At 43.9% G+C, this 21,151-nt stretch overlaps 1 protein-coding gene across 2 annotated transcripts in view; it reads left to right on the top strand.

The window, feature by feature from the left end:
- Positions 1 to 21,151, top strand: part of NECAB2 (N-terminal EF-hand calcium binding protein 2) — a 136,165-nt gene that overhangs the window by 71,079 nt on the left and 43,935 nt on the right. For both annotated transcript variants that reach the window (XM_077309904.1, XM_077309905.1), the window contains exon 5: positions 1,600 to 1,697. In XM_077309904.1, coding sequence (XP_077166019.1) covers positions 1,600 to 1,697 — 98 coding nt within the window. The remainder of the gene's footprint in view (positions 1 to 1,599; positions 1,698 to 21,151) is intronic.

Below are 21,151 nucleotides of genomic sequence, written 5' to 3'. Positions count from 1 at the left end.
GAGGACAGGGACTTCAGTAAAGTACAATGCTATAGAGTACATCCTCCAAAACATCCTTTCTCTCCAGAGGAATTGATCTTGGTAGTCTTGAAATTAAATTCAGGGGACTCCCCAGGCCCCACCTGAAGGATGGCATCCCTGTTTCAAAATGAAATCTTCTCCAGATGTTCACAATCCATACCCCTGTGTGACCCTCATGCATCCTACAGATGAATTTGGGTTTGAAGGTTCTGGGTGAAAGTTGCTTTATTATAAAGAACCATAAATCAGAATGACCTAGATTTTGACGAATGACTTTTTAAATAATGGCTTGGATGACCTAATTATGGGGTGGGGGAATAGATGGTGCTCAGGCCCAGAATGATAGGAAGTACAACCAACCCATAGGTAGGGCCTGGAAACCTATTAGAATTACAGCTCATTTTCAAACTAGAGTTCAGTTCCCCTGGAGAAAATGGCTGCTTTAGAGGGGGGCTTCTGCTTTAGAGAGGCCCCTCTCCTCCTCAAATTCTGCCCTCACACTCCAGGATTTTCCCAACTAGAGAAGAAAAAGAGATTTGCAGTGAACTCCAAAACAAAGTCTGTTGATGCCCATGGATTTCGAAAGGTGTAATTCTGTTTAGGTGTGCACTTTTGGAACTGTAACCTAGTTCTAGAAATGATTTCCAAAGGAAGACTGGTCTATGTAGCCAGTTGAACAAAACAATTTAAAATGTAGAACTGGAGTTCCCCAGACCTGACTTCTTTGTCGTTTCCATTTCAAATGAATCTTGCTTGTTTGTATCTGATTTAGGGCTCTTTTCGCTGTAGTTTTTTTGCGTGGTTTCCCCCCCCCCTCCCCTTTTATTCTTTTAAGTGTTGGACCTCTCAGGAATGTAGCACTGACAGAGTGAGAGATAGATGTTCTAAATAAATAAACATCTATATCTGCTGCCACCCATTTTTCAGCGGCTGTCTCCTTTTAGCATTCCTCTATCATTCCTGCATGGCTGAACAGGCTCATAAACATTCTGTGTCCTCAAGGGGCTGAAATTAAGATGAGGTCAGATGAAACCCAGCCATGGAAATTAGCAGGCAACACTGTTGTAAAGTATGAATCAGGCTAGATGTGTTGTGTTACACCTGGCAGTGCTGTGAGGCAGAGGAGCAAACTGATGGAGAGGGGAAGGAATTAGAATCATAGAATCCTAGAGTTGGAAGGGGCCATACAGGCCATCTAGTCCAACCCCCTGCTCAACGCAAGATCAGCCCAAAGCATCCTAAAGCATCCAAGAAAAGTGTGTATCCAACCTTTGCTTGAAGACTGCCAGTGAGGGGGAGTTCACCACCTTAGTATGATGCTGTCACCACAAACCTGGAGCTGATGCCACCACATTGGCCAGTGTGCTGTAGTGGTTAAGAGAGGCAGCTTCTGATCTGGTGAGCCAGGTTTGATCCCCCGCTCCTCCACATGCAGGCCCTAGCTGAATAATTGGTTGTAGCAAGAGGTCAAATTATACAGATATTTTAGATATTCTTATGTAGCACATTTGAAGCGGACTCCTGATTGCAGTTCTCTTCTTTATTCTCCCCTGCCCATGGAATCCTACAATTGTCCAGATTATTTCACTGACCACATGGGAGATTATGAAGATGTCCTGGCCTCACTGGAAACCCTCAACCTCTCAATTCTTAAGGCCATGGATTACACCAAGAGGGTGAGTTATCTGCATTTTTATTTATTTTATGCAATCGTTGAAAACTTTTCTGTGTCACCTTTCCATGCAAAAGAGAGCCTCCAGGGCAGTGAGATTGAAACATTAAAGCATTTCAAGTTTCCCTTGTGTGGTTAGCTACCTCTTCTATGGTTAAATTTAGAGCTTGTGCTTCTTAGATGTACTATGATTCATAAAGAGTATTTTAAATTGAAGTGAAATGAAAATCCTTGGAACAATATAGACAGAAATGTGGATGTCCCTCTGAAGTTGCAGGAGAAACATTTGTCAAAATATCAAATTTCACAAATGACTTTGAAAACCAGGGATTGGTGCGAAAAACTTTTAAAAATATCAGCCCTGATTTGCTGTATCATCCATCTGAGCAGGAGGGGGAAGGGTTGCCTTCACTTAGAACGTACCGTATTTGCTGTTAGCAATATCACCATTGTTGAAATCTGACTGGCTACATAGCATTCTGATGTCGTTCCATCTAGTACATGATCCCTGACTATCAGGAATCCCTTGAAGGATATGTGGTGGTGGTGGTGGTGGTGAGTGGCTTAAGAAGTTTGGTGGAGCCATCCCTGTAACAACCCACTTCCTCCCTTCTTTCTTCCTACTGGCTTTGCCTGGGAGGCAGAGGGGAAATCTCATGGTGTGTGGGAGAGAGAAGGTTTTGGCTTGCCCCTTACCTGCTCCCTGTACAGGGTAGCTTGCCACCACCCAGTCCATGCCTTTCCTCTTTCTACATGGGGTTGGAGTCACTGATAGGGGGCCTGTGTCCATTTGCTTGTACTTCACCCCCTTGTTCCCTGGCCAGCTGTCTATAGCCCATTCTGGAGTTTCTAGTGGAGTGAGCAATCAGGTGCCGTGGGTTTCTAAACCAGAGTTTTATGAAACCCTAAGGTTTTTGACTGCCCTAGAAGGGCTTCCCAAATGGGTGGGAGTTAATTAATTGTTAATATCAATTTTTAAATTTGTTGAACATGTATTGGCTATATGACCATATATGGTCATGTAGACCTCCCACCCTCAAATGGCCAATGCTGGGCCTGGAGGGGTTTCTTGAAGTCTGAAGAATGTTTCAGGATGTTAGAGAGCTAAGAAGAAGAATGTCATGAATGAGCTTAGGCAAGTTATATAGGGACTGGTGTTTACTTAGGCATTCCCCCAATTGGAATGGACACAAGCCCTCTGGAACATCAAAAATGGAGGCTGGTCACGCCACACTTCACTCCATTCCCTCCTTTGCTCCCAGATTCTGGTTTCTGCACGGATAGGGTGTCTGGCTTTTTAACCCTTTCTTTGCCAGGTGGGAGGGTTTCAAGTTAACTTATCATGTAACAGGGAGTAAAGCCCCATGTATGCATCTTGACATATTTGCAATGAAATTAACATGCTTAACCCAAAGACCTTCATGGCCCCTCTGAGGCTAGCTAAGCAGCCATCTACCTTGCCTTTACCTGGCAGGTGGGCAAATGGTCATATGCGGCCTGCCAAAGTATCTCCATAAAGGACTCTCATCTTTCCTTAGCCTGCAACTGTTTATGGTTTCATTCCCATTCCCTTCCAGTGTGAATCAAAGTATTCAATATTTCACTTTCCCAACAACCTCCCACCCTGAAAATGCTTTTTTTCTGTCCAAAAGTGAACTGGAGCAAATGTGACTATGCCAGCCATACCTTTGTGGTCCAACCCAAAATCCCAAAGTGTGTCTGGGATTTTAGAGGTGCCCAGAGATCCTCAGAAGATTAGATGCTTGTGAGAAAGAAATGATGGGGAGCAGGATGAAGGAGTGGAAGTGGCCCATCCTGAGAAACTTTAAGCTTTAAACTAAGAAAAGATCGCAGATTCTCAGTATGCTTCTATTGTAATGAGAAGCCATGCAGACATTTGAAAATATTAAAACAAGCCATTATCCAAACCTGTCTCTTGGAACTAATGGATGGATTCCTTGTATAACAGAGAGGGATTATAATGAAGAGAATCTTGAATCAAGGTCCTTTGATGACTCCTCTGTCTCTTTTCATGGAAAACAAAGTTTCCTGGATCATACAGATTCTCTTACACAAGAAGGAATTGCTCTCTTCTTTGCTCTAAAGGAAAACGTTCAGATATCCTTAATGCAGCTGTGTCTCTGCTCAGTCGCTTGCTAAATAATCCAGTTTCAAGCAAAATCCTTGAAAATGTTTCCCTTCTTTAACTTTTCAAGCAAGCACAGGTGCTCAAGTTCTAACAATGACATTTTGGATTCATTAAAATATTTGCTACCGGCCTGATAGATTTTTTTTTTTCCAAGCGGTTGTATAACCATTTTAATTGGTGTTTATACTGAGAGTCTTTTAAAAGAACACTAATCATTTGTTTCTCATAAGAAGACATGTGGCAATTATTTTCTGTGCGGGAAGCTTATAAATGATCTCTCGTAATTAGGCACTAAAGTATGCAAAGTAAACAAAAGTGCGGGACAGTAATTACTTTCTGATTTAGCGAGTTCTTGGATGTGTGGTACAGGAATGATAATGTTACACCCTGGGCACAAAGCATTCAGTTCTTCTGTTTCCAATAAGGAAATTAATTTGCATTAGTTCCTTTTTTTGTGCAATTAACTCCAGAGGTAAATCTATCTGTGAATTGTATATTTTAAGAGCAAAAGAAATATTCTGAAATTTTCTTATAGTGAGCCTTTCTAAAACTATGCTGACTTAGTTTGAATGAATAGAAAATGATCACTGAAAGGGACTACTGTGCTTATTCACCAGAGATTGCAGAGAATGTGAGGATGAACAGAGAACTATGTAGTAGGTTATGTGAGACATGGACAACAGACATGTGAAAAACTTAAAAAGAGCCCTGATTTGCTGGATCAATTCATTCTGTGATTTTTCTCCCTTGGAAGCCATTTTGTGGTGGTGCCTGCTATCTATCCTCAAGAGTTCAACAGTTCCCTCAGGATCACAGGTTCCGGAACCCCTCCTCCTGACAATACAATCATCATGGAGACTTCTGTCATGACATATTTGTTCATTTATCAGGGTTACCACACGCATTTATAAGATTGTCATGTCTTCACTGGCAACCCCTAACAGCATTTGGGAAGGGGAGGAGACTGGGGAGAGGACAATGGTAAGGACACCATGATGTTTTCACGCAATCTTTGTCTCTTGGGGCAGTTAGATGAGACAAACTGGATGAGACAAACTGAAGTTTTGTCTCAAGTTGTGAGATGCACATCGTTTTTTAAGCGAGCTCCTAAAAATGTAATATGTGAATAAGGGGGGAAGGGGAAGTGTTTGGAAAGGTGGCATATAACTGCCATCCTCAAGTTCCTTGGTAAGTATGCACCCAGTAGGCTATTGCAGTGCTTGCAATGATTCTGGGTCCTTATTGAGGGAAGCATTTGAAAGAGCAGTCCAGCTGGCCTGCCTGCTGTATTTACACATCCGTGGTGTTTTTAAAATAAAATTCATCCAAATACAGAGGAAGCCAAGACATGATCATTCTCTGTTGGGTTCTTCTAGAGTGTCACCTGAGTGGCTTTCTGGGATGAAAGGAGAAAGGGCAGATCTCAGGGTGTGCTAGAGAACAGTATCTGGTCTTTGATTTATTCTTTGTCAATAGTAACCATATTTGCCTATAATGTATGCTAGGCTTTCTCAGGGTTTCTCAGAATTTCATGAAAAAACATGAAAAAAATCATGTTTTTTACAGCCCTGGAAGTACAGGAGTTAATTAATTGTATATATTTTTAATTTGTTAAACATTTAATCATATATGGCCATGTTGGGTGATGGTCCCCCTCCCCAAGTGACCAATGATGGGCCTGAAGGGGGTGGGAAGAGGAGGGGCCCCAGTTGTGTGTGTACACACAGCGCCTGCCTCAGTAGAGTTACACAACAAAGAAAAAATGTGCCTGAAATAGGACCATTTTAGATGCAATAAACTAACTTGCTTGCTGTCTTTTTCTTAATTTTATTTGGCTTGTAGTGACACACAAAACTATCATTTCTGCCAAACAGCTTTCATCAATTGTGGTCTGAGCAAAAAAAAAAATTACAATATTTTACTAGTAACAAAAGGCTTGTAGGTAACAATTCTAGGACAAAATGTATTCATAATATAATCCTACAATCTTACAATCTATAAAGCACTCATCACAATAAAGAATTTTGCTCAATCCACAACTGATGAAACCTGTTTGGCAGAAACGATCATTTTGTACGTCCCTACAAGCGAAATAAAATTAAGAAGAAGACAGCAAGCAAGTTGGTTTGCTGCATTTAAAATTGCCCTATTTCAGTCACAGTTTCCCTCTATTGTATTGGTAATTTCCCACTGTGTCTCCCACATTGTTGCTGTAGCATTTTGTTCTTATTTCAGTAGAGTTACACCTCATTTAAGATATATGATTGCCAACTCTGGCTTGGGAAATCTGCATATTTGAATCAGATGCCTGGGAGGGCAGGGTTTGGGGAGGGAAGTGAGCTTGGCAGTGACTTGGTGCTACAGAGTCTGCTCCCTAAAACTGCTGTTTCCTCTTGGAGAACTGATCTTTGTATCCTGGAGATCTGCTGTAATTCTGAGAGAACTCCAGTTACCAAGCAGAAGTAGACATCGCTATCCAGATGGCTCTGCAGATGCTGGATGATGTGTTTCAGATCTAGTCATAGCTGGTAGCTTTCTGTTTGTTTTCTATGTCAACCACATTGTTGTTATTCATGATTTCAGGAAGGGCAGGGCAGGGCAGGGCAGGGCAGGGCAGGGCAGGGCAGGGCAGGGCAGGACCTCAGCAGGGTATAATATCATAGAGTCTACCTTAAAAAGCAGCCATTTTCTCCAGAAGAACTGTTTTCTGTAGCCTGGAGGTGACCTCTAATTCCATGATGTCTCCAGGCACCCCTGGGAGATTGACATCCCTTTCAGGATGTCCCATGCTATTTTGGATTCTTCCACTAGCAGTCTAGGTTTGCACAGCATCCATCTGTTCCTCCCAGAGATCCTTTTCTTGCTGGCATGTTTGACTGGAATAAAACAACCAGGGAAAATGTGTACACCTGAAGGTGCCTTTGGTCTGCTAAGCTGGTCTACTAAGCTGGTCCATGTAGACTACTATGGCTGACAGTGGCTCTTCGAGGTTCCAGGAGAAGATCTTTCACATCACCTGCCATCTGATCCTTTTATCTAGAGAATCCAGGGATTCAACCTGGAACCAGATGTTGTCAATGACCTCTTCCTGGGACCCTAAAGAGGCACTGCCTGTCAGAATTGGCTAGGAGGACCTTTATAGACCACTGGTCAGACTGAGTAGAAGACAGCTAAAATAAGTAACAGTAGATCAGCAATAAGGTGTCTACTTTGCATGCAAAAGGTCACCATGTCAACCACCAGCACCTCCAGATGAAAGGATTAAATATTAAGTGATGGGAAAGACCATACCTGAGCCCCTGGAGAGCTTCTGCCTGGCAAAAGAGACAATACAGACCATCATAGACCAATGCTCTGACTAAATAGCAGGCTGCTTCATGTGTGTTCCTCCAGTCATGATTTTTATACAGAAAGGAGGAGCTTGGTGCAAGGAACTCCCAGGGTCAAGCTGTGCCCAGGTCTTCTTTGAACTCCATCTTTTAGCTGCCATTACTTGTGGAGCAACATGAACTGACATGACTCCTTTACTCCAGCGCTCGCATTAATTTCCCCTTGACCTCTCTGTTACAATTACCAGCAAGGTTTGACATCTAGGAGGGGGAAAGTGAAATCCCTACATGCAGAATGGCTTGTTAACTGTTGCAGAAGAAAAATCTTTGAGTCAAGAAGCATGACATTTTCTCTTGTTCACTTCATGAAAATTGATGTTCTCGTACCTTGGATTTTTTCCCCACAGTCTGGGAGAAAATGCAGCTGCCATTCTGAATTGGTCGGCCAAGGTAGACATTATGCAAAAATATAATGGATGGTCTACTGAAGGTTTGGGCTTTTTTTAAAAAGAAAAAACCTTTCTCCACCCCTCCTGTCTCAGCATCATTCTCCCCAGTTCCCCTTTTCATTTCGACTCCCCTATTTGTCTCCAGGGTGCAAGTGAGGAAGAGAGTGTTGGAAACAGCTTTCTGTGAGATGTCTCCTGTCTTGTGTCGCTGTGAACAGGAACTCTCTCTACCATAAAGTTAGTGACATAGACAGGGACACTGACCACTCACCTTTGATCTCACTGACCTGTCCCTAGAGGGTAATTTCCTGTTTCCCCAGTCTCTTCCTCCCTCCTCTCCTCCATCTCTCAAGCCTGCAACATGATGGAAGGGAGATGCCTCAAGCATCTCTCTCCATCCAGCTATTTAGATTAGAATAGGAACCTTATCTTTACCTCTCAGTATGTAGTATTGTGTTCTTTATTAAATAGTTCTTACATTAGTTAAGTACCATGATTGTGAATGTGTCTTTCTTTGTTTGTTGTTTTCCTCCATTTCACTGACGTAGCAGGTGGTAAAGAAGAGTTAAGCCAGTATTATTTTTGTGTTGGTGGAGAGTACCCACTTGGAAACAGCTGGGCTTGGAATCTCCCAACATTCTGTGGAAACTCCTCACATTTTTGTGATTGGACCCACAGCCTAGGGCATCCATTTTGTGACTGGGCCCACCCTTCCCTCCATGTCAACCATTTTATTATAGTGCCACTAGGTAGCAGACCACTCAAAGTATTCTCTGATGTGTGACCACTAGGTATGGGACCATTTCTGTGCTGCCCTCCTGGATTTTAAAAACTGCCCTCCCACTTCTAATTGCCAGGAGTTTACCTTATCATCTTTCATGTGCCAGATGAACTCCACCGTATAATTTATTTCCTTATTGGTTTATTAAGATATTTTTACTCCTTCTTTCTTTTTGGCGCAGGATGGCTCACATCAATAATTAAAATATTACAAATTAGACTCAATATTTTCTTTTAAAAAATCAAATATTTCCCTCCTCCGTAAAAGATTCCTGCTGTTCATAGCATGTCAAAGGCCCAGGCAAGCAAACAAGCTTGCAGCTAGAGGCGGCAATCCCCTGGTCGGACCTGGTATTCCCCGTTTTTACAGCTCATCTCCAGGCAACAGATTTCAGTTCCCCTGGAGTAAATAACTACTTTGCAGGGTGGACTAAAGCATTATACTCCATTGGGGTCCCTCCCTGTCCCAAACCCCGCCCACTCCCAGCTCCACCCCCAAAATCTCCAGGTATTTCCCAATCCAGAGCTGACAAACCCTACTTGCATTGTCTCCTAAGAACTCCAGCAAGGGAGCCTCTGCTTTGAGTAGTTGAATCTTGGCTTTACCTTGGTTGTTGCCCAGTTGGTTCTCCTCCACTGAGCCCTGGCCCCTCCCTGGTCTCTCAAGTTGCAAATCCATTTAGATCTCCTCCAATAATCAGTCTTTGTTTTTTATTCCTTTACCCAAAAAAGAACAAACGAGCACTGCAGTATCAGCTCGTGTTGAGGTTCAGTGCATGGTAGCATTAACACGCAATCAGTGGCATTTCAGCCTCCCCCCATCCCCACTTCGGGGTCTCAGGGCAGCATGAGAGGAATTAATTGGCAGTTCCCAGCAGCAGCGGCTGCACATGGGTAGCATGTGTTTCTGTTCCCGTGGAGAAGCAGTTGGCGAGGAGAACCTCATGCCTGCCAAGAGTAGTAGCCTGCCCTTCTGAAAAGGGAGGAAGGAATAAAGCCACCAGCAACCTGTGCTGGCTAGCAGCTTAACTGATTCATGCTGACTCGGTAGAGGTCTCTTTGCCCATGTGGTATGGCAGCACATGCACTTTCCAACCTGTGGGTGCTCACTGCAGCACCCAGCACTTGGGATCCAAAAGGAAGCAGGGATTGGTAGGGATCAGGCTCCCAGCTACACAGGGCTGAAAGCTGAGCAGTGGGCAGTGCCTAGGGGGCCCAGGAATCCCTTGGAATGACAGCTCCTCTCCAGACCACAAAGATCAGTTCCCATGGAGAACATAGATGCTTTGGGGACTGAAATGCCTTTCTCTTTTCCAGGGACATGATCTTAAAATAAGCCATTTCTCTGAGCAGTTTTTCCAATAAAAGTGCTATTGAATAAGATGTATTTGATCATAGCATAACCCACACCGTTCTCTTAATTGCTTCAATGGCTGGAGAGATGCTTTCCTGCTGCCGGCCTAATGTCTTCAGCTGTGACATGAAAGCACCAGAATGAAGGATCACCCAGAGAAGTACAGAGAGCCCCTCCAACCCCGTGTCTTTGGAGTAATGGATTTATTGAAAGGGTCTCTGCCGTAAGATGGCCTCCAAGTTGGGGACAGCACCTGCTGACTTTGTAGTAGCTTCATATTGCTTTTCAAAGTAGAGCTGGGGAATCGCTGAATAATTGATGAGATTTATGGAGCCAGTGGTCTTTCCCGAAGGCTATAATTACATTCAAGCTAGTGTCATCTGTTTCCACTAACAAAACGGCCTCTCCTTTGTGATGAAATGACCTCTTCCGTAAGCAGAGGCAGATAGCGGAGGCATTGCTTACTGATTCACTTAGGGAGGATTCATACATTGCAAAGCCCACATGGCTGCCAAGAGAACTTTGAGTCAGCAGTGTGATTTCACAGGTATGTGGAGGCACAATTTGCATCAGGGCTAGAGGGCATGATGAGAAGAGCTTACAGCCTTCCTATGTGCCTTTCTCTTCAATTGAAATGGCTCCAGGAAATGATTTGGGAGGCTTTCTTATTGGCGTAGTGGGGAAGTTTCCCATTGGAGAAATTTGCATGCCATCATCAGTACTTGTACATTTCTGCACTGTACAAACTGGTCAAAAGCTTCAGCCTTTTTTCCTCTTGTGCCATCTTCCTGTTCCAGTTCCAGTGGATGCACATCTGGAATTTAAGTTCCCAGCTGGAAAGTCCTAGGGCAAATCTGCAGAAAGTCTACATGGACTTTGTAAGATGCAAATTGGCCCTCTTAGCTCTCACTGAGGTAGTCATCTTGTATCACAAGGCCTGCAAGACGGAGCTTTTCCATCAGGCGTTGGGTCAAGGCTATGGCTGGAAGATCTTTGGGTCCCCTCCTTTCCCCTTCTCTACTGATGTTTAACAGTCTAGTTGTGTGTTTGTTGTAGAGCTGGTTCCGTGAACTGGAGCCTGTTGCCAGGCTAGGAAGCGATTCATGGAGAAACTTCTTGGTCACGGCTTGTACGATATGATTCTGTTGCTTTTAGTGTGATATGTTGTGTATTTTTTGTTAAATTGTGAACTGCTGAGAGCCAGCCTTGCTAATAAGTTGAATTATAAATAAATAAATCTTGACAGTACCATTTTAAGAGTCCAACAGGTGAGAAAAAGGTATGCACTTTCCAGGCCTGGCTCCTCCTCTCAGCATCAGGGACAAAAAATGGCTCACTTGGCCCTGCAGCATTTCACAGTGGCGTGGAGCCAACTGGGGCATTTTTTTATTTTCATGAAGATGAGATTGCATTATAATGTAATCCCATCTTTGTGAAAATACCCCCCCCCCCTCGCATGTTCAATGAAGCACAGTGGAACCACTCCACCCTGGCTTCCTCATGTGCAGGCAGTAATTTGGGGCAGACTGGGTCCAGAGGGAAACATTTCTCCCTGCCTGGACCCAGGAAGCTGCGGGGCTAATTGCCCCATCACAAAGAACCATCAGCAGCCCAGTGCAGCCGCTACCATGCAGAAAGGGTCCTATTTTCACTTGCATACAGGCAGGCGGAGAAGTTATCTCTTCATCTGACTGTCTCCGACATTTGCGAGTGGCTATTTAGTAGTTTAACTAAGAAATATCCCATTTGTGTCCCACTGTAACTAATAACAAAAGAAGCTTTGTTTAAATCCTCTGATCTGAATTCATATCCTGCAACCACCATATTGTGAAAACTGTTTAAAATAAATAGTAACAGATCTTTAAACTCCTTACAGTGTCTGATCCCCATCCCCCAAAAGAACTCTGCCTGAAATCTGCAGGTGTTCCCTGCTTCTGGAAACTCCACTTATCATTTTGATCCTGACCCACTTGGGAAACATCTTGGCTTGAAAGTCCCCCCCCCCCCCATTTTCAAATCAACTCTGGAAGTCTCTCTAAACCCCAGTCTTGGGAGACGTGCTGGTAACACTGTTAGTGTCCTCGTTATATCTCTGAAATTCTCACCATCTGCCATCGGTCTTTGAAAGGCAAAACTGCTGGGATGGTAGAGTTGCTTTTATCGAACACGTACATTTCAGGTCTATAAAGAACTATTTTAATTTTTCATTCCTCCCCCCTCCCCATTTGCCTTCTGATGTTAGTCCCCCTCCTCAAAGCCTGTTGGGTGACCTTGGCCCATCAGAGTTCTCTTAGAACTCTCTCAGCCCCACCAACCACACAAGGTGCCAATCGTGGGGGAGAGGAGGAAGGGAAAGACAATCATAAGCTGCTGTGAGACTCCCTAGGATGGAGAAAAGCGAGGTAGAAAAACTAGCTCTTCTTCCTGTGCTACACTGGGCAGTGCAGTTTCCCCAGAATGATGGACTCTCTTCTTTCAAAATAGACAGGAATAGAGAAACTCTTTAAATTGGACCTTGACTGATTTCTTTACTATTTATTCATAATAATAGCAAGAAAGCCCATTGCAACGAGGAATGTAATGGGCGCTAGGACCCATGGGGCACTGGCAGGCTCAGATCTCTCTCTCTCTCTCTCTCTCTCTCTCTCTCTCTCTCTCTCTCTCTCTCAGCAGCAGCCATAGCAGGTAATCAGGGGTCTTTTGCAGTTTGGCAGGGCTCTCTGTGTCTCTGTGTGTCTCTTTCAGGCATCTGAGAGCAAAGTAGCTAGTGTCTAGGGAAGGAGGGCGGGAGCTGGAGAGGGAGGGCCCTATTCCATCTCAGACAGCCAGGATACTCTCCACCCCCAGGGCTGTTTCACAAATATTAATATTAAGAAGAACAATGGATAAGGATTAGTTCCCTCCCCCCACCACCACCACTACCATTCAGGCCCACTGAGTAACCTTTAAATAATCTCTTTGTCATACGGGATCCTTCTGAGAGCAGTTTTAAAAACTTGGATCCACAGATATATTAGCTTAGATCTGTTTATATCAGAAAGCTTTTGGCATTTGATCAAATGTTCCTGAGGCTTTTCCTTGCTGGTTCCTGCCTCCCTCAGATAGTCTTACTCTTCTGCTTCTGTTGATTTGCTTGTTTTAAATAGAATTTTAATTGCACTTCTAGTGGGCCTTGCTTCCAAGTAAATATCCGTTCATCTGGTCTGCTGTCTTCCACAATGTTGTTTTATGAACATTATTAGTGGAACTCATGCAATCATGGTTTGCAAGCTAGGTTGCCAGTGGGCCAGGAGAAATACCACATAGCTCGGGGAAACAGATGGGACTATTATGGGATAATGTGGGTACGTAGGGCAATAACTTCCCAACATCACTTTCTGCCATTTTGCAATCCAGAAAGAAGAGAACCACCACACTCTTCATCCCTGACAAATGATGTAGAAGAATACCTTGGAGGATTGTAGCATGATAGTAACCAAGACTCATAATAACAGATAAATTATATCAAACAGTTATGTACCAAAGGACCAGGAGGCATGATGTGAGGGACTTTGGCAGAGCTAGTATAATTGGTAGGTGTCCAATCAGAGACATCCTGATTTTGAGAGACCATATAAAAGAAAGCCCCTGACTTAGCTGGCCCAAGCTAGCCTGATCTCATCAGATCTCAGAAGCTACATAGGGTCTGTTTTCTGTTACTATTTAGAAGGGAGACCAGCAAGAAAGTCCAGAGCTGCTAGGGAGGGTCAGGTAACAGCAAGGCACCTTTGCTCTACTTTGCCTTGAAACCTCGACGGAGTCACCATAAATTGGCCATGACAGCACTACCACCAATTGGGAGAATGAGTCAAGAGCATGCCAGGGACCAAGACAATGTTGGGTCAGGTCATCAGGCCAGTCCTCTGAGGTCATCCAGCTCCACCAGCTATAGGGTTGCTGGTCCCTTAGTCTGGGCAGGGGTCTCCCACTTTCCACACACACCTCATCCTTCCCCCTTTAACCAAAGGGAAAAAACCAGGAAGTTAACACAATGTGCTGACATCCCACGGAAGTTGTGTTGGGGTTGTTGGGGAACAACGCTCTGGGTTTGGGAGCAAAACTCTGTGGTTAGAAGCTAATTCTCCCATAGAACTTTGCCCAAAACCCAGAGAGTTGCCCCCAACATTGCCAAGATCACATCCAGTGATGTCAGCACATTGTGTTAATTTCCCCACTCCCAGAAGGTGCCTCCAAGTCCCCATCAGCATCTCCAAGGGACCTGGCCACCCTAACCGGCAAAGGAGATGGGCAGGGTGAGAGCCTGGAGACTGGCTGACAGCCTTTGGCCCCCATCCCCCCAAAATAAATCTGCTGCCTGAGCACCTAATTGTCCCCATCACAGAGCTGGCCCTGGGTTGATAAGTACATTTCAGGGGTGGGAAACAAACTTGGGAAGAACTTTCACAAGTTGTGCGGTGGAGCCAAAGGATCCTGAAACTTAATGAGTGGTGTGTCTCCGTGGTCTCTGTGCCAGCCTCAAGAGGAGTGTGGTATGCCAGATTGCACTAGATCCTTCCTTTCATTGGCTTTAACAGTATTGGCCTTTCCCTTGCTTCTTTTGAGGGCTGCATGCAGCAGTTGGATTCGGCTCAGGATGTGAACTATGTTGACTCTAACCACTCCATCACCCTGGCTCTCGATAGCTCTCAGATGAACGTTTTTGCTCCGCTTTTAGAAAGTGACGGGGACATTGCATTGTTGCGTATAGTGCTGTATATTAAAAACGGGGGTGGATTGATGTTGATAAATGTATGTAAGTGTGACATGGGGGTTTATTTAGTTTGCAGTTACGGGGACTGAGATGAGGTCTGCGAAGGAGGAAATGGATCTGCCTAGGAAGGGATGCTCTGCTTTTGACATCCAGTCCTTTCAAAAGGGTCGGAGCAGCCTTTCAGGGGAAGCGACAGAGAGGAGACCAAGGGAAGAGATGGCTGGCTGAGAATGCCACAGATGAGTTCCTGGAGCTGCTCCATCGGCCTTGGAGTACGTGCTGACCAAGCAGTAAGGAACTTGGTAGGCATGGCAGCTTTAATCTGTGAAGCAGGGGGAAACGTCTGTGCTTCCTTGGGTAAAAATCAATATCTTACCTCTCTGGTGTAAAGTGCTGGCTGTTACAAAACAAAAAAAGCTAGCAGAAACTACGTGTCTTTGCGACTAAAGTGGGGTTGCCAACTCTGGGTTGGAAAATTCCTGGAGATCAAGGTGTACAGTCTGCAGAAGACAGGGTCAAGAGGGGTCAGAAAGGGAGCAAAGAGAGGATATGAAATGGACTTGTTCTTCAGACTACTGGGGAAGGCTCATAGGTTTCAAAATTATCCTATATGAATTCTCTGCAAGTGGGAACTCCCATGGTGGAAAGTGCCATCAAGTCTCAGCTGCATTATGGCCGTCCCATGAGATTCTCAAGGCAGGAGACATTCAGAGGTGGTTTGCCTGTCTCTGCATAGCAACCCTGGACTTCCTGGGTGATCCACCATGCAAAGAGTAACCAGGGCCAATCCTGCTTAGCTTCCCACATCTGATTAGATCAGGCTAGTCTTGCTTCAATGCCTCCCAAACTTGAGTCCTACCCATGTTTCAGTGAAGGGCATAGCAATATCTGTAATCCAGTCTTCAAAACTCAAAAAAAAAAAAAAACCCTCTCTGGCTCTAATTGTACCTGGAGAGGATTTGCAGAGCTCTGCTGGTCCTTAGGAATGAGGGATTGGTTTTAAATAGGAATGAGAACCTCCTCAAATAGCTAAATATAATCCTGAAATGTCTTTATAAAGGATGAAACCTTCCAAAAAGACCTCCTGAGACTAACACAGAGATTTCTGGCAGAAGAACTGGATAAATGCAGCAGTGCAGCCAGGTGTCTCATATATTTCCTTTCATTCAGATCTCTTCCCCCTCCCTCCAAAAAAATGACAAGACTCTTTCATATGTTAATTTGTCTCTTTGATCAATTTTTGAATTATATTCTCATCAGCTTGATGGGGCTGATAATATCCTGAGCAACTGTTTGGGTGCCCCTCTAGAGGAATTGCTTTTAGGGATAGCATTAGCTTAATATGTCTATAATGCTCTTGGGAAACCACAGGCACAGGGTAGAGATATTGACTGGCTTCAGTGACTTTAAAAGGGGCTTAGAAGACATTTAAGGAGGTGATCTATGAATGTCTCTTTACCATAGCTTATAAATGAAACCTCCATAGTTGGAGGAAGTATATTTCTAAATACTATTATCTGATTGGCTGCTATGGGGAACAGATAACCCACTGGTTTGAGCCAACAAATCTGTTGCTCTTAAGGACATCTCTATAGATTTAATTAATTTGAAATTCTTGGAAAATAAAAAGATGACTACCATTTTTTTTAAACAAATTCTCCACTTTCACTGTTGTACGCTTGTTTTACAAGCCAACGGGCTAACCAAAGCAGTTTACAGCATAAAATCTGTCACAAGATACAGGTACATCAGTGTGAATGTATACGTTGGGATGAGTTGTTCTACTTTCTTGTGTTTTGAACTGCATTTGGTACTTATCCCCTTCATTCCTTTCACCTCTAGCTTCATAACTCAGTTGCAGAATCTCCAAAAATCTGCAGCCATTATTTTGACGACAGCACAGCTCTGCTGTTGCCTATGCCAGGGGTAGTCAACCTGTGGTCCTCCAGATGTTCATGAACTACAATTCCCATGAGCCCCTGCCAGCATTTGCTGGCAGCGGCTCATGGGGACTGTAGTCCTCGAACATCTGGAGGACCACAGGTTGACTACCCCTGGTCTATGCCATGAAATGAGTTTCATTAAATCTTCAGCATCTGCCCTGCCCTGGTGGAACCACTGCCTAAAATACGCGAAATAAGACAGAGAACCAGTGGTCGAGGTCTAGGGCTGAGGAGAACTGGAATCAAGGCATCTCTCAGCCATGGTACTCTTCGTGACCCTGGGCAAGGTGAAGATAAATTGGAAAAGAAATGGACCATGCATGCCAATGCTGGAGAAAGGATGGAGAGGTTTATCTAGAGCAGCCTTTCTCAACTTTTTTTTATCACTGAGAAACCTCTGAAATATTTTTCCCTTTATTCAGATCCCTTCAGGAAACCCTTCCAGGGGCATCAAGAAACCCCAGAGTTTCATGAAACCCTGGTTGAAAAGGCCTGGTATAGATAAATCACACAGAGAAAGTTGCAGAGTATTGGGCTTAAAGCTACAGCTTTCCGAGATTCATTGGAGATACAGAATGCACGTTGCATTTTTAAACGTTAACACTCCTCCTAGGATCCTTAGTAAATAGATTTGTAGTGTGTGCAAACATGGTTCCTTCCTCTTTTCTTTTCTTTCCCCCCAGTTGGGATTGTGAATAAATCTCCATTTCAATCAGAGGTGGCTGTAATCTATGCGGTTAAGTGTTCTGATTAACATGACATTAATGCAGGCATAAAAAATGGTCACGGGGGAATTCTGCTCGTGAAGAAATACTTTATTTTTATGGAGGCTTATGTTATTGATTTTTTTCCCCCATCTGCATTTTCATCTGCCCAAATTAAAAGCAATGCAGTAATAATTAAGAGAATGTAAACCTGGGGCTTTGAAACGCTAAACTCAACGTGGATGTGCCTCTCTGTGACTGTGCAAGCAGGAGCAGCTTTTAGAAGAGCAATTAAGGGAGAAGATATGAAATTGGCAGCCCTAAGCCGGGCAGGCTTCTGCCGTTGAAAATAGCCATTATTGATAGCGACCGAGTGAATAATTAAGCAGAACAGCGACTCCTTTTCGATAAAAGCTGGTCGTGAAAATGTTTCACTGGAGTCTGTCAAAAGAACGATCAGTATCTGTTTTGTTGTCGGAGAAGCTGATGAGTAGAAGAACTAGACAATGTAACAGGCCATCAAAGGTACTGTGCCCGAGGTGGCCTGAGAATAGGGTTGCCAGCTCTGGGTGGGGAAATACCTGGAAGCTTTGGGGTTAGAACCAGGAGTGGATGGGATTTGAAGTAGGGTGGGGCCTCGGTGGATACAATGACATGGAGTCCACCCTCCAAAGCAGCCATTGTGTTAAGCAGGTCTCCCTGGAATCCTGTTCAGGTCTATTTAATGGAGCTAACTCCCAGGGAAGGAAACTTACGTTTCTACTATAAACATGCATGATTTTATGAGCACTGGAAAATACTTCGATATCCTGCCCATAAATAACCCCAAATGTTGTAGAATCATTGTTGAAAATTGTCCTCTGGGGGTTTTGGTTATTGTTGTTTTGTTTTCTTACTTTTCTAATAGAAGCTTTCAAACATTTGGGATGCTGAGATACATGATTTGTTGTTTGGGGATACATGCATTTTCAGAATAATATCTCTGAATCTCAGTTAATAGATGCCTAAGGCTGTTAACTTGTTTTGCAAAGTTCATTATGAGCAAGATCACCCGTAATGTTCCAGGCCTGGGTCTTATTAACAGATTTGTCAGCCTTTCTTAGGGAGATTTAATGAGGTCTGTTCTGATTAATCCTGCCCCAAACACTTATTTTCTGCTCTTCTTTTCACCCCTAACCAAGTTAAAATATGTGTGCCAGAGGCTGTGAAAAAATAATTGTTGGTCAATTAAGCCACTTTGTAACAGAAATTGGAGGAAAGATTGCGAATTTGCTTTTTCCTCTTAACTTGACAGTTTCCATCAAGACTAGGAGAAATCCACAATTGCCAAGTTCTTAAGTAAAATCAGTAGAACTGCAGAAAAAAAGCAGGCAGGCAACGTAGAGACATCTTGCTAATTGGTAAAGGAAACCTGAGCATGTTAGTAATTTTAAAAGACAAAATTGTGCAGAAGAAGAGCTGAACAGAAAAAAAAACTTTGACAGGTTTTCCACACAGATTGTTGGCAGTGTAAAAAAAAATGTACTTCTCCTTTCCATGTGAGTTTCAGCACTCTGTGCAAAAAATCTCTGCTGGTTGACCTCAGTTGATCTCACTTGCCTTTTTCTTCTGTTGCCCTCAGTGACATCCAGAGAGATGTAGTGGCTGAAGACCCCTGGACCAAGACAGGGTAGATTTGGATTCAAATCCCCACTCCACTCAGTGGGTGCCTCTCACTTTCCTTCAAACTAGCCTACCTCACAGGGTTGCGGAACGAGCCAGGATTTTCGGGGTATAAACGTTTGAGAGTCAACGAGGTTTCTCATTTCTCTTGTCATTCTCTCAGGTGCTACTGTCTTCCAAGCTAACTGTTTTCCTGTAGACCAGCACGGTTTCCCTTTGAAAAAATATTTCTAATAGAGGCTTTTTATGTATCAGCTATTAATCAGGAACCCAGTTGCCCTCCCCTTCAAAAAATAAACACTTTTATATGAAAAAACGGAGAGGAAGCAGCCTTCTCCCATCACTGAAAGGCTTGTGTACTGACAGCAAGAGCTACTGCTATGACCCCTCGGTGCCATTATGAAAGGCTTTTTGCCTGTGCTGGCAAAGACTCTTCTAGCCTTCTGCATGCTGAGCAATTAAAAGTGTTTTTGGCCCAGAGTTTAAAGCTCCAGCAGGATGAGGAGGAATACCCTGGAGGTATTTAATGAGCCCTGGATTCAAACAGCAGCACCTCTCTTGCATTAACATAGGCATGTCATTCCCACCCACCCCCATTCACCCTCTACGTTACTACAAACTAAAACACTGTTTGTGGCTGTTTTCTGCTCCCACAGTCACACGTCAAGGCAATGGTTCCAGCAAAGGACCCACACAAGTGCCTGGACCGCAGGCTTGAAGGAGACAGGTTCAGCTGATTAGTCACTTCCTGTGCTAGTCCAGAAGAAGGATTTTAATCTTGGAAAAGATCTCGAAGCAAGATTTTTTAGAAAAAAGAAAAAGCCCATTTCCAGAATTCTCTCTCCATTCTTTCCTCCTTTCCTCTACAAAGCAAATAACACCTTAGTGTGTGTGGGGGGGGGGGGGTGAAACTGTTGGAACTCCTTCCCCCACATGCCCTGCAGCTCTGAACAAGCTGGTGACAGCCTACATTATAAAGAAAACTGGAACATCGTTGCTACAGGATCGATCAGCGATTTCCCAGATGAAATGCACTTTGGTCACACCAGTGACTTTCTCCTACTCACTGCATGACTCCTGTGAAATGGCAAGGAGTAGGTGCTGGCAATCTCTGGCTTCCTCCAGTTTCAGTTACTAGGAGGCAGCTGTGGGACTTGCTTATCATTAAAGCCCGAGTCTTGACGCAAATGTTCCAAGCCTCTAATTAATAATACCTTCGCCCCCCACATTTCTGGCACCTCGGTGCTATTCTAGCATCCAAATGCTACAGCCAGAGACTTGCAGAAGGGACTTCATTGCTTTCATGCAAAGTGGAGGCATGTATTATTGAGCTGTTAAGGCATAAATCAACATGTGTGTCATGCACTTTTAAAGCCTGGAAATGCTGTGTGAAGGACTGTGAGGGGTTAATTATTCACCGTAACAGGCTGTTCCAAGGGATCTGATTGGTTAGTATCAGCTGAACAGAGAAATACATCTGAGGAGAATTCCATCAGATTTCAGACCGAGGTGCGAAATACTGACAGTTTTGGAAGACAAACAGGAGAATTCGGGAAAGTTGGCAAGGACAAGTGGGTGGTTAGGAGTCTCTCATTCAGGCCAAGGAAATGGGCTAGATCCTCTAGAGAGAGAAGGAAATTCCCTTCTCAATCCAACAGGGAGTTAGCTCTGTAGAGTGTAGAGATCCCTCTATGTTGAATAAGATATTTTGAAGGGAAGGTGCTCATTTGGGCTTTTCAATTCTGTGTGGGTGTTTTTTAAGTCTGTTTCCCTCATTTGCCCCTCCCTTCTGGCTAGATTTGTGAAGTGAGGGGAGTTTGGCAGGGCTGGCAAAAACTGAATCAGACCAGTGGTCCATCTAGCCCAGCATCCTGTCTCACACAGTGGCCAACCGGTTCCTCTGGAGGACTGACAACAAGGTATCAGGCCTTCCTCTGGCATTGCCTCCTGGCACTGGGATTCAGAGGAGGCTCCCTGCCGATTTCCCTCCCCTCCCCAAATTCTGCTCTCCAAATATTCATGAAATTCCCAAGTTGAAGTTGGCAACCTCATTATTCCCATCATTCATTTCCCTTTCTGTGAATCACCTCTAAGAAATCCTTTAGTTCCACAAAAAAGGATGCCTACCATTCCTTTTACAATCTGATTATTCTAGCATCGCACCTGCTGCCTCAATATAACTTTATTTATTTATTTATTTATTTATTTATTTATTACTTCAATTTATATACCACTGCATTTCCTAGGAACCCGCAGTGGTTCACAGAATAAAACATTAAAATACAATAAAACCCCAATTTACAATTAAACAAGCAAGTGGTCAAAAACACCAATTATC

This window comes from Paroedura picta, chromosome 14 (assembly GCF_049243985.1).
Source record: "Paroedura picta isolate Pp20150507F chromosome 14, Ppicta_v3.0, whole genome shotgun sequence".
NCBI classification, from domain to species: Eukaryota; Metazoa; Chordata; class Lepidosauria; order Squamata; family Gekkonidae; genus Paroedura; species Paroedura picta.
Note: the sequence above shows the minus strand (reverse complement) of the source record. Positions and strands in the feature narration are given on the sequence as shown.